The sequence below is a fragment of the Cygnus atratus genome, chromosome 7 (assembly GCF_013377495.2).
Source record: "Cygnus atratus isolate AKBS03 ecotype Queensland, Australia chromosome 7, CAtr_DNAZoo_HiC_assembly, whole genome shotgun sequence".
In the NCBI taxonomy this organism is placed as follows: domain Eukaryota; kingdom Metazoa; phylum Chordata; class Aves; order Anseriformes; family Anatidae; genus Cygnus; species Cygnus atratus.
The window spans coordinates 19558899-19578065 of NC_066368.1; the positions used below are offsets into that span (position 1 = coordinate 19558899).

The 19167-nt window shown below is 41.9% G+C and overlaps 1 protein-coding gene across 1 annotated transcript; it reads left to right on the forward strand.

Moving 5' to 3' along the window:
* Positions 1–425: 425 nt before the first annotated feature.
* Positions 426–16605, forward strand: RBP3 (retinol binding protein 3; the record flags this gene model as incomplete). The annotated part of the gene is made up of 4 exons (XM_035538099.1): positions 426–3461; positions 11224–11414; positions 14330–14472; positions 16277–16605. Coding segments are annotated over 4 exons (3699 nt in total), but the record flags the coding sequence as incomplete, so codon positions are not given.
* Between the last annotated feature and the right edge of the window lie 2562 nt (positions 16606–19167).

Consider the following 19167-nt stretch of genomic DNA (forward strand, 5'->3'; position numbering starts at 1 on the left):
TGTTCTAATTGTGGTTAAAATCAAAGTTTTGGATTTAAGCAATTCACTGTCAGGATAAGCCAGGTCCAGTTTATAACAGGCAATACATTATTTTTTGAAAACAATTAACTGCCAGAAAAATGTTCCTTGATGACTGAAGTTTGTTGCTGTTTCATAAGAGGTCTGTAACGTAGCAAGAAGCTGAACTTCATCTATTGGTGCACTTTGGATGATGCACTCCATTTTAATGAGATTAAAGGTTTAATGCAGATAAAAGATTTTTATCTGTTCAGTGCACCTGGATTCAACACAGGGATTTCAGTGTGATTCACAGAGAGTCAGCGGAGAGCTATGCTCATCCTGACAGATAAGAGCTTCTGACTTCTTTCCTAAATACAATTTTTTTTTTTTTTTTTATTCCGTACAAATACAAAATGTTCAGGACACATTTTTTCCTGTTTTATTCTCTGATTATGTGCAGCATATCTGCTGAGGAAATTTTTCAACCAACTCTAGTGCTGGACATGGCTAAAGTCCTACTGGATAACTACTGCTATCCTGAAAACCTAGTGGGAATGCAAGAAGCCATTGAACAAGCCATCAAGAGTGGGGAGATCCTGGACATCTCAGATCCAAAACTGCTGGCCAGCGTCTTGACAGCTGGAGTGCAAGGTGCTCTGAACGACCCAAGACTGGTGATTTCCTATGAGCCATCACCACATGAAGCTCCCAAAAAAGAAACTGAGGCTTCCCCCACTCGTGAACAACTCCTGAGTCTTATTGAGCGTGTGATTGTGTATGACAAGCTGGAGGGCAATGTTGGCTACCTGAGGATTGATTATGTCATAGGACAGGACGTTGTGCAGAAAGTTGGAGCTTTTCTGGTGGACAAGGTGTGGAAGACGCTGATAAATACATCTGCCCTGGTGATAGATCTTCGTCACAGCACTGGAGGACAGATCTCTGGACTTCCCTTCATCATCTCATACTTGCATGAAGCAGACAAGATGCTGCATGTTGAGACCGTATACAATCGGCCCTCCAACACCACCACAGAGATATGGACATTGCCAAAAGTGTTGGGAGAGAGGTACAGCAAAGAAAAGGATGTCATTGTTTTGATCAGCCGCCACACCACAGGAGTGGCTGAAGATGTGGCTTACATCCTCAAGCACATGAACAGGGCTATCACTGTCGGGGAGAAGACAGCTGGGGGCTCACTGGATATCCAGAAGCTGCGTATTGGCCTCTCTGATTTTTATCTAATGGTTCCTGTATCACGGTCCGTGAGCCCCTTGAGTGGGGGTGGGCAGAGCTGGGAGGTTAATGGGGTGATGCCATGTGTGGCTACTGAGGCAGAACAAGCCTTACAGAAATCCTTGGACATCCTGGCAGTGCGCAGAGCAGTGCCTGGCACCCTAACCCACCTCATAGACATATTAAAGGACTATTACGGCTTAGTGGAGCGGGTGCCAGTGCTGCTGCGGCACCTCGCCACTTCTGATTTCTCTTCTGTGCAGTCAGCAGAGGACCTGGCCACCAAGCTCAACACTGAGATGCAGACCTTATCCGAGGACCCTCGCCTGTTGGTCCGAGTCATGATGCCAGGTGAAACTGCTGCCCCCCCTGCTGAGACGCCAATTGCAGTGGCAGCCAACTTGCCTGACAATGAGCAACTGCTGCATGCCTTGGTGGACACTGTCTTCAAGGTGTCAGTGTTGCCAGGCAATGTGGGCTACATGCGCTTCGATGAGTTTGCTGATGCCTCTGTGCTTGCTAAACTGGGACCTTACATCGTAAAAAAAGTGTGGGAGCCCCTCCAAAATACAGAGAACCTGATCATGGACCTACGCTACAACCCTGGGGGCCCTTCCTCCTCTGCTGTGCCTGTGCTACTCTCCTATTTCCAAGACCCTGCTGTAGGTCCTGTCCATCTCTTCACAACTTACGACAGGCGCACCAACCACACGCAGGAGCACAACAGCCAGGCAGAACTGCTGGCCCAGCCCTACGGAGCTCAGCGTGGCATCTACCTGCTCACCAGCCACCACACTGCTACAGCTGCTGAGGAGTTTGCTTACCTCATGCAGTCCCTGGGCCGCGCCACACTGATTGGGGAGATCACAGCAGGCAGCCTCTCACACACCTATACCTTCCCTCTGCTGCAGCCTGAGCAGGGAATAACCCGTGGCCTAACTATCACAGTACCAGTTATCACCTTCATTGACAACCATGGAGAAAGCTGGATGGGCGGAGGAGTTGTGCCTGATGCCATAGTATTGGCTGAGGACGCGCTGGAGAAGGCTGAAGAGGTGCTAGCTTTTCACAGGAACATGGGGGTGCTTTTGGAAAGTACTGGGCAACTCCTAGAAGCTCACTATGCCATCCCAGAAGTGGCTGGGAAGGCCAGTGCCATGCTCAGCACCAAACGGGCCCAAGGAGGTTATCGATCAGCTGTAGACTTTGAGACCTTGGCTTCCCAGCTTACCAGTGACTTGCAGGAGGCCTCAGGGGACCATCGGCTTCATGTTTTCCACAGCCATGTGGAACCAACAGCAGAAGAACAGCTTCCCAACATGATTCCCAGCCCTGAGGAGCTCAGCTATATCATTGAGGCGCTCTTCAAAATCGAGGTATTGCCAGGCAACCTGGGCTACCTTCGCTTTGATATGATGGCTGAGGCAGAAACAGTGAAGGCCATTGGGCCTCAGCTGGTGCAGATGGTATGGAACAAGCTGGTTGACACGGATGCCATGATTATTGACATGAGGTACAACGCGGGTGGCTACTCCACTGCTGTCCCAATACTTTGTTCCTACTTCTTTGAGCCTGAGCCTCGGCAACACCTCTACACTGTCTTCGATCGTAGTACCTCCCGCAGCACGGAGGTATGGACTCTCCCTCACGTCACTGGCAAGAGATATGGCTCCCTCAAGGACGTCTACATCCTAACAAGCCATATGAGTGGCTCAGCAGCTGAAGCTTTTACTCGCTCTATGAAGGATCTATACCGGGCCACAGTTATTGGTGAGCCCACAGTAGGTGGTTCCCTCTCAGTGGGCATTTATCGTGTTGGTAATAGCTCCCTGTACGCCTCCATCCCCAGCCAAGTGGTGCTCAGCCCAGTCACTGGCAAAGTGTGGAGTGTGTCTGGAGTGGAGCCACATATCACCATCCAAGCCAGTGAAGCCATGGCTGTAGCCCAGCACATTGCCAACCTGCGTGCCCAGGTGCCACAGACACTGCAAACTGTAGGTAAGCTTGTGGCAGATAATTATGCCTTTGTGGACATTGGGGCTGTTATAGCATCCAGTCTCACCAAGAATATCAACAACGGAAATTACAAAAGGATTAATTCAGAAGAGGAGCTGGCCAGGAAGGTGACTGCCAACTTGCAAGCTCTTTCTGATGATGAGCACCTCAAAATACTCTACATCCCTGAACACGCCAAGGACAGCATCCCAGGAATCATGCCAAAACAGGTACAGTTCTCCTGTAGCCAGCTATACTGATGCCAGTTAGAATGGGAGCACTGAGTCAGACATCTTACTTTGTTTCTAGCCCATATCATCAACCCATCAGGATTTACCTGTATCCATTAAAGAAGCCTGTCCCTCAGTGGGTTTTGGAGACTGAATTTTCTCTGATACTAAGGCAAGCCAGGGTAGTAGCTTGTGTTAGTAGATGGTAGTTCTGGATGCATACTTTCTGGGGACAACAGCCTTCAGGTTGTAGATCTCTTTCAGTGGCCATCTACCACAAGAAAAGATGCTGATGCAGGACTTCCCTATTACAGTGAAAATATCTCATCTCTGTGATCATAGAAGAGTATGACAGCTTTTCAAGCTGTAATAAATTAATGCAGAAACCCACTGGTTACAAACTGAGTTTGTAATCTGAGAAAAATGAGGTTGGTCCAGAGTAAATGCATAGACCTGCAAAACATACAGCCCCATACTTTGCAATGGATTTTTATATATAAGATTGCCATACCTGATTTCTAATTCTATTACACTAGAACAACAAGCAACTCCTTTTGTAGTGACAGTGGAAACTTGTTCTGATTGTATCTCATGCTCAACATCAGACGGTTTCCCAGTGACCTAGAAATACTTTGGAAGAAGTATCTGGGTGGAAGTTAGGTGGCCCCAGGGAGAAATTGATTTTTAATAATCTACTTTTGCCTTTGCTGCGTGGTTTGCATAACAGTCTGCGCTTTGTTCTGAGCCTGGCTATTTATACATTGGTCTGTCTTGGCAATCTTTCTTGTTCATTGTTGTGCTAGAGGGAGCTCCCAGGAGCACTTGTTAAAATTCCACATTCAAATTAAAAGGAGGGTTAGGATAACCCGATCCCTTTCTTGGATGGAGTTAGCTCCTTTCTGGCTACTGCTCCAGCGCGGCTATCAGAGACTTTTCCCAAGGGACTCATAAAATTACTTTTTGAAGAGAATGCATTTGCCTTTGCAATGAACCAGAGTATACCAAGTGTCAGGTAACTATTAAATGTTTCCTGGGGGAGGAAATCTGTGGGCTTCCACCCTCTGAAGTCTTTGGCATGCATGAATTAAGGTGGGCATGACCTTTGTGGTATTATCTCCAACACTAATGTCAAGGACAAAGTCTAAGTATTTCCAGGGGAGGACATTTTTTCAATTCAAGTTTGATAATCAAGAGATGCTGGCTTCATTCATGCCTCTAAGCAAAAATAAATAAATAAATAAATAAAATAATTAATTTAAGTTTTTTTCTTTTATAAATTCCATTGCTCTCCCCCTCCTATTAAATTTTTAGCAGCATATTAGCTCTGATATGAATTTCTCTCCATCCTACAAAGTGGACCTATCCTGCAACTTAGTCACCATATTTGCTGAAGGCTGTTAATGGATATTGCTGTGTATTTTTACTTATTTAGACCTTACTTACTTTATTCAGATCTTGAAAGTTGAGAACAGAATGTACAGGACAAAAATCTTATTTTTTACACGATATAAAATTCTGATCCTGATAGAGCTAATGATCTAATGAGCAAATGTCATTATGCTAATTAATGCCACTGTTTATCTCAACTCTTTGTCAAGAAAAATGATAAGAAAAGGTCACGATATACATCCACCAGAAAGAAATCACAGCAGTGTGGATGCAAATTAGGACAAAACTAAGAATTCTTTAAGGAGGAATAATATATAAACAGCAGAGGAAAAGCATGGGTCTCTTATGGAACTAGAATAGCTACCAAGGAAGTATGCATCCCTTCACAGTGCTTGAGGAAACTGGGAGGGAGAGAGGCAAGAAAGTGGTGTTAAAATATTTCAAGGCAGAAGACAGTGAGTGAACTAAGACTTAACATATAGGTTTTTTTCCCTGTGATGGAGATAGTAGAAAATTCACCTATTCCACAGAGCTTTAGGCTGCAAAAGTACCTTTCTTTTTTTTTTTTTTTTTTCCTACAGTGTCCCTGTATCTTCTTGACTCACCTTACAGGATAATTGCTTCTGTCTTGCTTTTGCAGAGCCAAGAGGAATGTTTTCTATGAATCATTTCAGATATTCCCCCATACCAATACTCTAGAAAACAAACGCCTTAAGATTACAGTGAAGCTTAGATTATGGCACTAAATGCATTTATAAATTCATCTTTTCTTTTTCTTTCTCTTTCTCTTTTTCTTTTTCTTTTTCTTTTTCTTTTTCTTTTTCTTTTTCTTTTTCTTTTTCTTTTTCTTTTTCTTTTTCTTTTTCTTTTTCTTTTTCTTTTTCTTTTTCTTTTTCTTTTTCTTTTTCTTTTTCTTTTTGACAGTCTCAAACAGGACACAGTGGCTATTTAATCTGTACTATGCTTATACTTTAACAATCTAAGAGGTATTTTTTCTCTTGTGCTGCCAGCCTTCCAAACCAACCTTTCCCTTGACAGTTGGATTTTCTAGATAGTGACCTTGACAGTGAAGCGGATCCAACACAATTAAATGAAAGTGAAGATGAATAACTGCAGGAGGGATGGGATGGGACATAGTAGACAGACAAGTGAAATGCACATAGACCTTTGCATCTGCTGTAGTAGAATAGCAGCTGAAGCATAATACTGGGTAGTGAATATGTCTCCTCTGTGACAGCAGCAAGGTCTATACTAGCTGGAGCACTCTGCTGCATAAACGCCACTTTCCGAAGTCAAACCTCCCAGAGGCAAATGCTGCGTATACTGTTTGTGAAACAGAAAATAGCCTTTTGCTTGTAAGGATGAATTCTGTAAACACGGTGATGAACACTTCTGTAATCTTCGCTTCTTATTCCTCTGTTTGCCTCTCTCTTATCACACCTTCATTTCCATGTACTCATGAATATCTGAGTATTGTAGATTACCTGTAGAGGAATTGCTGCCTGATTTTGGCAAATGTGTTAAGTCAGCTTCAAGTGACAAGCCCCTCACTGAGTGACTCTTGTGGCCCCTTGATGATGCCCAAATCTTTTTAATGTAGTCTTCACACTTAAGGGAATTTCTGTGCTAATGTTTTAGATATGCAGATGAAATTGATGAAGAAAGTCTCCCCACTGCACTGTACATCCCTAGTAAAAGATAAAAAGGAATCTTATATATATATATATATAAAAAAAGGGAATCTTTTATAAGGAGAAGCTGTTCCTTCATTTGAAGAATCACTTTTCATGGATAAATAATACCTATAGCAGAGATTCTGCTTTGCTGATGGAGGTAATAGTTACAGACATTCCCCCAGAAATGAGTATGCTTGCTTATATGCCTCTATTAACAAGTAAAACAAAATAGCCTCAGAGTGTCAAGATAGGTAAACAAATTGCTACATCTGTCACTAACAGGTAGAAAAAAATGTTGTGGGCCTTTCTGATGCTGATTTATAACATAACCACAGTAAAGTCAGTGGAACTAAAGAAGTTTATATAAGCCAAAAAAAAAGTCTCCTGTTTAACTCTCCTTGACTTTTCACCTTTTGCTTGCCTCTTATATTTGGTGCAGAGAAGAAAATGGCATTTTGTTAATCATTTTTGTTCTTTTTCTAGCACCTTTCATCTTTTGACCCTGATAATAAAGCTCAATACAGCTACATTTGCAGTTACAATAATCCCACCAAAGAGACCTGTTTATGCTCATTTTTTGCCATTGCCATCAGTGTTACAGTAGATTTGCCCATTAGTTTTATGGATTTTCAATGCGCTTTAGATGAAAAATCAAAACTTATCCATGAATCATGTTTTACAATGTAATCTTCCAGGTTATTCCAGGCAAGAAAACAAGGCTTTACACTCTTGGTCACTGACTTGCAATGAGTTTGTTAGGAGCCGTATGTTGTCAGAGCAGGCTGACATGTCGCTGTGCAGCGCCGTCTGCTGTGAGAGCTTTTCCCTCTGCCCTGAGCTCCTCAGTGTGGACTGAGAGCCTTAAATAACCTCATTTAATCCTTCCCAGAGCATTTCAGCTTTTGCTTACGGTAACCTCTCCATCCTGGCTGTCCGGGTGCAACAGAGAACAGAATAAGGATTCAAAGCTATGGTTCTGGAAAAACTGGATAAATTATCTGTGAAAAGCAGGATGAGGAGCACAAGCAAGGTTTTTGCACAGATTCTAGAGTGGGAATAATTGACTGCACAACTCTGGGAGGAAAATGGCTTGTTTAGGAGGAGTCCTGTACAAAAGTATATGGGTCCTTCAGAGTTCACAATGTGAACACAAGTTCACAGAGTCAAGTTGTCACAGTAAAAAATAATGATCATCAAAATGGGTTGGATAAGCAGGAATATAATCAGTGAGATGCATGAAGTCTTCTGCTACATTCAGCTCTAAAGAAGGCTCAGCTGGAGTGCACTGTGCCCAGTCTTGGGCAATGCTTTTTTGGAAAGTTGTGTCTCTGGTGGGGAAGGCCCAGGGAAGAGGAAAAGGAGTAAAGAGAAGAGTTGAGTAACAGTTATCTTGAAAAAGCTTAAAGGATTTGAGTTGTTTATTCAGGAGAAAAGAAAACTGAGAGGATATATGAAAACAGTTTTCAGATACATAAGAGGCTGTTTCAAATATGAAGAGAATAATCTGTTTCCTTACCCATGTTGAATAGGCCAAGAAGTAATGCACTTAAACTGTAGAAAGTAGCAAACTTACACTGTTTACACAAGATGTTAGGAACATCTTTATAATAGTGAGGCTAGTGACGTGCTAGACTGGATTGCCTGGAGAAGAACATGTAATCTCAATCACTGGTTGTTTTTAAGAGCAACTGAGAGGCAGCTGTCAGGGATATTGGTGGTCCTGCTCAGCACTTTTGCTAGGGAACCTACTAAAATGGATGGTACCATTTCAGCCTGTGGGGGTGAACAAAGATACCCATTGCTATTCTGAGAAAGAAAGGAGCAACACCCCCCTACTTCCCCAAAATCTCGTGGTTCTTAAACCAGCCTCCGGATTTGCAATGGCCCAGGTGTGTTGGCTGATGGTATTCTAACCGGGAGGCTGACAGCACTAGCAACCGTAACAGAGAAGAGTTACACTACAGTGGTCAGTATATAATTAGCTGTGAAAATACAGTTTCCATCAAAACAAACAAAACAATTTAGGGGAGAGGTGAAAGGGGAGAAAAGAGGGGAAAGAGGTGCGTCTGGAAAAGTAGTTTGCCCATGGCTGGGGTATGTATCTGCAGCAGAGCCAGTGATAAAACTCCATGCACGAGTCGCAGGGCAGCAATCTAAGTCCTATTCTGTGTCCCACTACTTGTTACAGTTAGGCCACACACATGTGGAAGGCAATTGCAGAACAGAGCTGGAGACTCTATATAGTTAACCAAAAGAAATTCTTCTTGGCTTAAGTGGTGTTAGCTTGGAGGTCCTTTAGTCTAGCCACATTGCTTATAGTGTTCTTACTAAGGCACCTGAGGGTTTATATTTAGCCATCAAGCCATTTGTATGTAAACACTGCCTAACTGACCAGCAGGATCTTAGTCTCAGCTGCATCCTGTCCCAGCTTGTTCTTGACCTGCAAGCAGAGCCTTGCCTTCCAAAGGGGAGTACGCGGTTGGTCTCTGAAGCTAGACTCACCTCCGTAAGTACCAGCAGCACGTGGCCCATCAGCCAGTGTCATGAACCTGGGGTTTTCCAGGACCATTACTCTCTACTGTCAGTCCCAGCCTCCTCCCCTCTTTTACTTAAAATGGTTTTTGTTGTTGTTGTTGTGGTGGTTGTTTTTGTTGTTTTGTGTTTTTTATTTTTTAAGGAAACAGCTTTGTGAGCGCTTCTTGTCTGACTTTCAGTCAGAGCCTTTGGAATAGATGTATTTTCATACTTTCTCCTTTTATTCTCTCTTTTTTTTTTTTTTGAGATCATTGCATATTCATTTTAGCCCAGGAGATGTGAAGCTCTAAGGGAAACCTACTCACCTTGAAATCTGTAATGAATTTGTGAGAGTTAGCAACGCAAGATGTGATACAGCACAGTAAAAAAAAAAGTAGAAAAAAAAATATTACCAGGCATAGACCGAGAGGTTATTGCTAATCAACATGCTTCTGGGTGTGCATCTAGCAATTATTGTATGAGAAAGAGGAAAGAAATGTGCGCGTTTAATTAAAATATCATTGGTAAGTGGCTGAAAGTACCACATCAGTTTTATTTGTATGTTACAAATGAGTGATGAGTTTTTCTCCTGGGGGGACCAGTACCTCTGAACTAGAAATAAGCTCTGTCAGAACAACGCAATGCATGCTGGATGTATTCTTCAAAACTGCGATTTGTTAATCAAAGTACAGTGGGCAGATCAAGTAGCATTGCTGTCACTGGGAAGTGGATTGGAAATGACAAACTCAGCAGCTTGGACTGTTATGTTTACAGTCCAGATACAGTGGTTATTTTCACAAGGTACAGTGAGAAAGAAAGTACAGGAAAGGGCCGAGGCAAGTTTGCTCTCACCGCTAGATCAACAACTACTGGCCAACAGAGCTTTTGAATTAATTCTTGAAATTTTGGCATACAGATGGCACTGAATGATGAAGAAGCCCAGGGCAGCCAGAAGTGTGATATGGTAGCTAATATTCCCTCAGGTAAAGGGAATGTGCTTGAGCTATGTCAAGTACAATTGCATTCACACAGCTTGGAAACCCTCTGCCTGCAGCGACAGAGGTGCTTTTGGCAGGAGCACAGACCCCAGGCCAGGGCACTGCCTGAAGGGCAGGAGGTTGCCTGACGTCCTTCAGCTGCAGAAGATACAGATGTCTCCCAAGTTCTGGGTCATACTGTGGATTGGGAGAGCACCTTTTAGCACATGACACTGCTGATTCTTTGTTCTTTTCACTATTAAACCGTGGATTGTCTGGGGCTGAGATATGGCAGAGGGAAATTGATTAAAATGCAAGTATAAAATCAGTTTCACAGCAACCTTGAGGAGAAAAGCCCACATTGCAGAAGGTCACCCTTCTAGGTCACCCTTATATCTGAAAGCCTTATCTCCTTAAGCTGGAAGGTCTTCCATTTTCAGACATATGCATGCAAAACATAAGTTTGGCAAAGGGAGCAGATTCTGTCTCCAAAGCATATAGGGGTTATTAGGACAACTTTATTATTTGGCTACACATTGCTATGAAAAAATGTCTGCTAACATCCAGATAAACAAAATGAAATTAATCACAGCTTAACACATGAAATTCCAGGCACATAGCCACCATATAAGAGATCTAACACGTTTACTTCATGAGTATCTCAGCACATACCCAACACAGGAGATTCCTCCTTGTCACAGGGACTGGCCCATTAACCGGCTGAGACCAGCCTCACCTGTAGCCAGCAGCTGTTTGTCAGCTAAACCCAATCAATGAGACTATAAAAGCCTCAAGTGCCTCTTTTAGAAAGGATGTAAGCAGTTTTGGGTGGCAGATCTGGAATAATGACTTGTGCTACAGGCTTGGGCTTGTTCTTGTAGCCTTCTCAGTCTCTCTGGCACAAGGATTTCCCTTGTATTTTTGATAAATAAGCTAAGCCTTGACAAATGGGGGCCTGATCTGGATTCTGAGCATGCTATTAAAGCATCCAATACTGGGCAAACAGTACTGGTCGGCAGCCCATGCTAACCTAAGTTTAGTATGCAGAAGTCTTAATATCATTACATTATTGTACTTCAGACTTGGTCATATTTCTCACATATGTCCCACCTGAACTAAACTTGACCCACATAATTCCTTTTAAAACTTGTGCCAAGCTGTCGGTGCCAGCAAATGATTTGTTCTGTTTTTTCCAAACTCTTTCAGATCCGTTCTCCAGAAGTATTTGAAGATCTGATTAAATTTTCATTCCACACAAACGTATTTGAAAACAACATCGGCTATCTGAGATTTGATATGTTTGGAGACTGCGAACTTCTAACCCAGGTGTCCGACCTACTGGTAGAGCATGTTTGGAAGAAAATTATTCGTACAGATGCATTAATCATAGACATGAGGTAAACCTTTGAATGGCAAATAACCAAACCTCTTTCAAAACAGCATTTTATTTGTAACAGTGAATTATCTTTACATGGCTTGCTATCCTGTTTACAGCCTAACATTGCTGGGATTAAATGAGAAAAGGAAAACAGCCAAGGAAAACAATAACAGTCGGGAAATATATCTCAAGAGAAATTGTACCATCACTTGACATGTTTAAAACTAAATAAGCAAATTTAGGGTTTACACTGCAGGACGCAATCCTGGACATCACATCTGTTTTCTTTTTCTGATTTCTTTCTAATCTGACTCTGCATGTGTCTTGTATTAATTATATGTTTGTTTTAATTAATTCCTTCACTGCTGGCAGTGGTCAAGTGATTGAATGGTCCAAAGAACAGACCATGCGTAAGTCTGTGTTACAGCATCTAGTCTGCCATATCCTTGGTGCCAAATTATGCTGGGCAATCAGCCCTGTACAGAATGGTCCTTGTGCAGAACATGAAGGTGGCTTAAAGGCACTATTGCCTCAAGATACTGTGGCACTCCTGCTGCAGCAAGCTGCAGCACCATATGCCTGCTCTTAACACCGCCATCTTCCAATACACTTGAGATGGCACCAGCACTTTCCTCTTTCTTGCCCTAGTTTTCTCTCAAGTCAGAACTCAAACCAGGGCCAGGGTAACAAAGCAGCAAAGGTAACATCATGCCCTAGGTACCAAATGGTGTCATTATAGTCCTTTCCTTGCTTCTTTTTTTTCTTTAATCTTTTTCTTATTTCTAGCCCTTTGAGAAAGCAGAGTTGAGAGCACTTAAAAGACTCAGTCTCTGAAGTCATGTAAAAAGAAACATAAGCATTTTATGTTTTCAAATTCTACCTGAACCAATCCAATGATTTTAAGGGGAGGCTGATAACTTCCATTTTGCTTGGACTAACCATAATGCATAATGTCTCTCACCTTACAAGTTCCCTTCCCTGGCCAATCACAAACTTCTTATTTTTAAATATCACAGTTTAGAGAAGAGAGACATTGGTAAACTAAACAGCTTCCCTAATGTCACACAAGAAGTCTGTAGTGAATGAAGAACTTGCCTCCAAGGGTTAAGCTAAAATTCTAACAATTGCTCCGTTGTTATTACTGAATAAAGTTTCTGCAGTTTCCCTGCCCTAGAGAGTCCCAGGAAGAGCTCTCCAGCATTGCTCTATTTCTATTGTCTTGTCAAAATGTTTCTTGTCTTTGTCATCCGCCCTGTCTCTTTCTCTTGACAAGAAGTTTGATAATCAGAGAAGCCTCTAAATTGATGTTCACAAAGGAGGGAGATATTTGATGTTTGCTTTTCCCTCAAAATCTTGTAGACTTCTTCAGCTCAAGTCTGTGTGAGACACGCACTGTAGGGCAGGCAGCTGCTCTGCCATCTTGCTGCCTGGCTTCACTCCTGCTGCATAGTTTTGTCTCTCTGCTGCCTAGCCAGCTGTCTGAGATTGGCACTGCAACATAACTGGGGCTAGATGGGGACCCAGGAATGTACCTTAAAGACCTCCTTCCTTTCTTCCAAGTGCATGAGGAGATATTGTGTTCTAGGCTACATCTAGCAGACAAATAAATCCTCCTGGAGATGGGTGACTGCAGCAAGAACACAACGAATTTCAGTGCTCATCCACCTTGCCCTGTCTGATGCCACCAACAGAGGTGGAAGGACTCAGCTTTTTTGGCAACAACTCAGCAGAACACTGCCTCTTACCCTTGTGCAGAGACAGCTGCTTTGTCCTCAGCCAACCAGCTAGCTGGCTGGCTGCTGGCCACTCTCTCCAGCTGGGATGGCAGCTGCAGGAACTGGGCTCTGCTGGCTCCAGCTGCCTCCTGGGCCCTGCAGCAGCAGCACCTCATTGCAGCACAGCGCTCCCTGGGACACACTAAAGAGGCTCATTGCAGCTCTGGGCAGTCACAGTGTGAGTCCAGCACACAGCTCCCAAATGCTGCAGAAAAATGAGGGATCTTCACTGTTTGGGACAGAGATCTCCTGGGTTGCTAATCCTTTCTTAGAGATGAAAAGAACTTAATTATGGACTGGACAAAACACCCTTTTCTAGTAGGTCTGTGCTGGAATGTCTGTGCCAGGCACTCCTAACATCAACCACAGGAGATCACTGCATGCTATCTCCCAATAGTCAACAAAGTGCAAATACTTCAGTGTCATATGTGCTCTATTATCAGAGAGAAGTGACAGACAAAAAATAATTTGGTACTCCACTGTGTGTATACATAGCAGGGGTTCTCCCTTGACATTTAGGCACTTCTGTGACTTCAATCTTCAGACATGGATATGAAATAAAATTACAACCAACGTTTTCAAACATGATGGCCCTAAATGAAGCAGCTAAAAAAAGTCTTTAGGCACAAAAACAAATGCCTCCTCTTATAAGGTGCCAAATTCCAGTTGTTCTTACTGTGTGCAGCAGGAAATGAGAACCCATGTCAGCTCTACAGATGGATGTTGCTTAAACTGGGGTCTACCTTTAAATATCACTAATGACGTAGGAAGTATGAGTACATATGTAACCCTAATATTCAAATATATAACAATATTCAAATCAGAAGAAGAAAAAGAATCTGATGTTTCTCTACAAATAAAAGCCTTTGTGTACTTTCTGATTTTTTTTTTTCAGGTTGAATCAAGAGAAAAACATTCCATTCAGAGTTCTGTTTGCTTTTGTAGCCAACTGTGGGCAATAACAGTCCCAGCCTGTTAGATGGGATTTTGTTTCTCTGATAGATGTGCCAATATTGATAGGGGAGAATGAATGTAAATGCATCAAAATGTAGCTTTAAGCCCTTTCAGCAGTGATGTTAAGAAAAAACATTTGGAAGGAAGATTTGTCATCTGCCACAAATTTTTACTTGTTTTATTAATACCTTAAATTTCTGAAAAGGTACAATATTGGAGGCTACACCACTTCAATACCAATCCTATGCTCATACTTCTTTGATGAAGGACAACAAATTCTCCTGGACAAAGTTTACGACAGACCCAGTGACTCAGTAAAGGAAATATGGACCCAGCCCCAGCTCAAAGGTAAAAAGACAATTTCTTTTGAGAATAGTTTTTCATTTCAGAGGTTCCTCTTTGTGTATTTTAAAGTGAACCATTAGACACCATAACTCATTTGGTGAAAGCGCCTGCCACAATTAGCTCAAGCTGTGCAGAGAATATAAAAACAAAAATGTGCATCTCAGCCCTGTCCTTAATGCCATTTATAAATAACTCCTAGGAATGGGGTAGACTGGGCACACAGGTTTGTAAACTGGTTCCCAGAAGTTTAGCTGAATACAGTACACAGCAATTATGACTGCTTATAGAAGTTGCTAAGATTAGAAATAAATCCCATGCTGCTTAAAACTCTAGTAACACCTCTTCCAAAACTCACTTATAGTTTTACATGTAGCACTTCACTTCCTACCTGTGCAATCCATCAGATGCTATTTCAATAAATGAAAACACCCTCAATAGCCCAGTTTGTCCAGAGAATGCAAAAGCAAAGGGAAGCACTAAATTCTGCACATCTGAGTGAGTTTGGAGCACTTGGCAGTGTGTCACTCCCTACCCTGCTGTCCATGGAAGTTGAAGAGATGCTGCAAACATGCAGAAACAAAGCTCTTTGGTGCTCATAAAGTGCAGAAGGAGTACTAAACAGCCTTAAACAATGGTTTTAATTCTTCTCCCCTTTAAAGCTACTGAAAGAGGTGCCACCGTGGTGTCTGCAGTTATTGGCTTGGAGCATGCTGAAATGGTTAAACTCAGTGGCAGGCTGCAGGGTCCATCTATTTTCCCAAGCAGTTAGAGGTGGGCTGTGCTAAGGGAGTATGATTACTATGGACACATTCCAGTTCCCATCAAAGAGAACAGGCAGACTCATATTAACTTCAAAGGAGTTGGATCTGGTCCTGTATTACATATATCTACTGTGAAAAGGGTCTTCTAATGGATATTACATCTACAATGAACTGAGAAGACCAAAGATGGTGTGAAAATTAATTACCATGCTATTGGCCCCTCTCTTATGATTTAGTATGAGAATTAGATGTCATCCTGCAACTTACTTAAAGAATGGCATTTTTAAAGCAGTTTAGAGTATCTTTCATGTTATCAGGTCCCAGTTATGACACACTGGCTTCATTTTCAAGGGAACTAAGCCCTCAAAAGTATCCAGTGTGTTCAGATATACTGAAAATAAGGTGCAAGAAAACTCCTACTCCTGTCAGCTGGTTTATGTAAGAGAATGAGATAACTTGGATGGCATCCCAAAAATATGAGGGTATTTGTTGAAGGGCTTGGGACAAAGGCCATACAACATCTTCCATTTATAGACTACAAAAAGCCTGTGGGAAACCACTACAATTATAATTTCATAATATGCCGCCTGCATAGTCTGCAGGCCAAGTACTATGACAGCCATGTTCCTAGAGCAGGGATGAGAATGAAACTGAAGGTGCTGCTGGCTGAGCTTTGAGTAACCCTGCTGGAGCAATGGAAAAGGTTGCTTTCCTCACCTGTCTATCCTACTGCTCCAGGAGCTGCTGTAGAAGTAAAAGCCACAGAGATCCAGCAGTAGTAACCATCAGCTGTTGGAACTCATATCCAGAAACTGATGGCTCAAGAGTACTGCATAGGGTGACAGTCTTTTTTACAGTACAAAGGCTGGGCTAGGGAGAAAAAAAAAAAAAAGAAGTGCTCTAATAACATCATAGTTGCAAAGTATATTTAAAAATCTGTTTGGTTTATAATAGCAAGTAAGGAAAGAATTGTATCTTGGCTCAGTTATGCAAATGAATCTCTGAAAATGGACGCATTTTGTGATGTTTTTTGTCCTTTCTGGCAGGGGAGAGGTATGGGTCTCAGAAAGGTCTGATAATCCTCACCAGTGCTGTGACATCTGGAGCTGCTGAGGAGTTTGTATCCATAATGAAGAGGCTGGGCAGAGCTCTCATCATTGGGGAACAGACGAGTGGTGGCTCCCATTCCCCACAGACATACCAAGTAGATGATACCAACTTCTACATCATCATCCCCACCTCCAGATCAGTCATCTCTGCAGAGAGCACTTCTTGGGAAGGGAAAGGGGTGCCTCCTCACGTGGAAACACCAGCTGTAACAGCACTCATCAAAGCAAAGGAGATGCTCAGTGCTCACCTGCACAGCTCTAGATAGCCCAGCAGGGGCATGTGCTCCTAGAAAAAAGGTAGGCTGTAATTTTCAAAGAAGCCTGAGGGACTTACACTCCCAGGAGCTGAACCAATAACGGTTTGGGGAGCCCAGAAGAGTATTTAGCCATAATTTAGGTAACTAATGCAAAAACAAGATCCCAAAAATCTCACTGTGTGTGTGTGTGTGTGCATTTCCATGTGAGGGAATGTGCAGGGTATGGGTGTTTTTCTATGCGTTATCTGTCTGGCTTAATAAATGATGGGTTGTTTACTGCACAAGAGCTCAGTTCCAACAGGAGAAATTATTTTAAGGCCCTTCTGCTACACAGAATAATTCCCAAGCCTCAGGAATGGCACTGTTCTGGGTAGTAGAAGTGGATTTGAGTTCTTAACAGAGAAGGGAGGCTTCACACCAAAGTCTCATTTTTTGTGTGTTAATTTTCTAGTAACCAAGTGTCTTGGAGAAGAAAGCCACCTCCCCAGACAAAAAGGAGTAGGAACTTGGGTTCAGTCTCTATAGTCAGTGGTTCCCTGTACATAGCTCTAAGTGACTCCCTTTTCAACATGTTGCATTTTCACCCCATTCTGAGCAATCCAACTCCTTCTCAGCATGGTTGAGATACTTGGATAATTCAGTGGGGTTTCTGGATTTCTCTCCTGGCTTGAAATGTAAATGTTAGTTGTTGCACTGTCTGTCTTAGATTTAGCTCCAGATCACAGAGATTTCCTTTGGTTCCTTAGAAAATCCCAGCTCAGTATTGAAGGCATGTGGGCCACCTCAAAGCATTCATGCAAAGACAGAAAATGCACATCTGCTCCTCTGGAAAATGTGCACATTCCCATTTACACATCTTAAAGCAGAATTAACAGTAGTTGTGAGGGTCTGTTTTCCAAACTGCAAGAGCTAAGTGTCTTCTCCATTTCATCATTAGATGTACCAAAAATAATCTTTCCCAGTTTGTCAGGGTTGACCAGATTCCTGGTGCATGTCTGTTTCTCCCCTGGTATCTGGCAGAGGGATGGGAAATTAGGAAGGAAAGGGCAGTACATTGACTAACCCAGTGCTCAGATCAACACTCAGGAAAAAGAATCATGTTTTTACTTAAGGCTAAAAACGGATGGTTGTATGCCCTACTCCACAGACCAGAGGAAAGCAAAGAAATATCCTTTGCACCATGATAACAAGATAGTTATTAACTGATAGTGTATTTCAGGGCAAATAACAGAGTTGATAATGTGAACTAACAGTTCATATTATTCACATGAACCTAATCAATGCCCTACATTCCTTGTCATCCTTACAATTCTTATCTAACCATATGTCTTTGTAATGATTTAGAAATACATATAATTCTAATCTAGATCTCAACATTCTTTGTCTCAGCAAAATACCAGCTGTAAGGCATTAAGCTTAGGAAAATGGTCCCCCCAAATTTTGTCAGTTAGAGACTGTAGTAGTTACACATTGCTGTTTGCTTGTTCATTTGTAAGTAACCGCCATTTTTTATAAATCATGTTTAAACATCTAGCTGCAGAGAATCTCTTTCAGTATTTACAGGAAATAACATTAACAACAAAGTAGACTTTCCATCTTTTTTACTACTTGTTTATCTTTCCAGTTACGTTTGGTGTGATCACTAACCTGGGCTCTTTTGAGTCATTTTCGTATTCTGATTTTTATGCAGTAGCCAGTTGTTGAATTTCTCAGTTTTGCAGAACCATTTAAATGGATTAAAACTCATACAGTATATTGTGTAAAGTGATATATGTATGAAGAATATTAAAGATACTTAATATGGAAAAGACTGGGTTAGTCATGAATGAGTAAACAACACTAATGTATTTCTTCTAATGTCTTTTAAGCGTCTTTAATATCTAAATGACCAGATATACTTCTTCCTTTTTTCTAAACACAGTCTGTTGTGCTGTCATGTACAAACAACAGTGGTTGTCAAACCCAACATTTAAAAACTTCAGCCATCCATTCAAGGACCAAAAACTATGCCAAATGGGCACAAATAATAAATAATTTCTTCGCCTGAGTAATATGATAAGTACTTATGAATAATAAATGTTTAACAGTTGGGATACAGTCAGAAAAACAAAAAACAAAAAAGAAAATGCATTTGCTGGTGAGTCCATTTGATATCAATAGTGCTGTAATACTCTCTCAATAGAGAGTAATTGTTTAGAAAATTACACTGCAGTGAAAGACTAGAACATCACCAAATTACAAATGAAAATCAGTTATGGACAATCCATGATTTATGGTTTAAATGAGAAAGTTAGACAGATGTTGTCTTAGGGATGGACTTAGTAAATACTGAAGTGCCTTTCCAGCTCTTTATACAACAGGAAACACATTGAAACCATCACCCTTCTCTCTTCTGGTTCCAGAGCTGACATGGACATTCAACAGTTTGTAGCACAATTTCCTTACCTTCCAACTTAGAACAACTTCCTAATGGTTAATTCTAATAATGTTCCTTTCGAAGAAAGGAAGAAAGAAGTTGGTGTACCAGCCCTCCTAGCAGTATGATCCTTCTCCTTTTAGAGTTCACAGGAC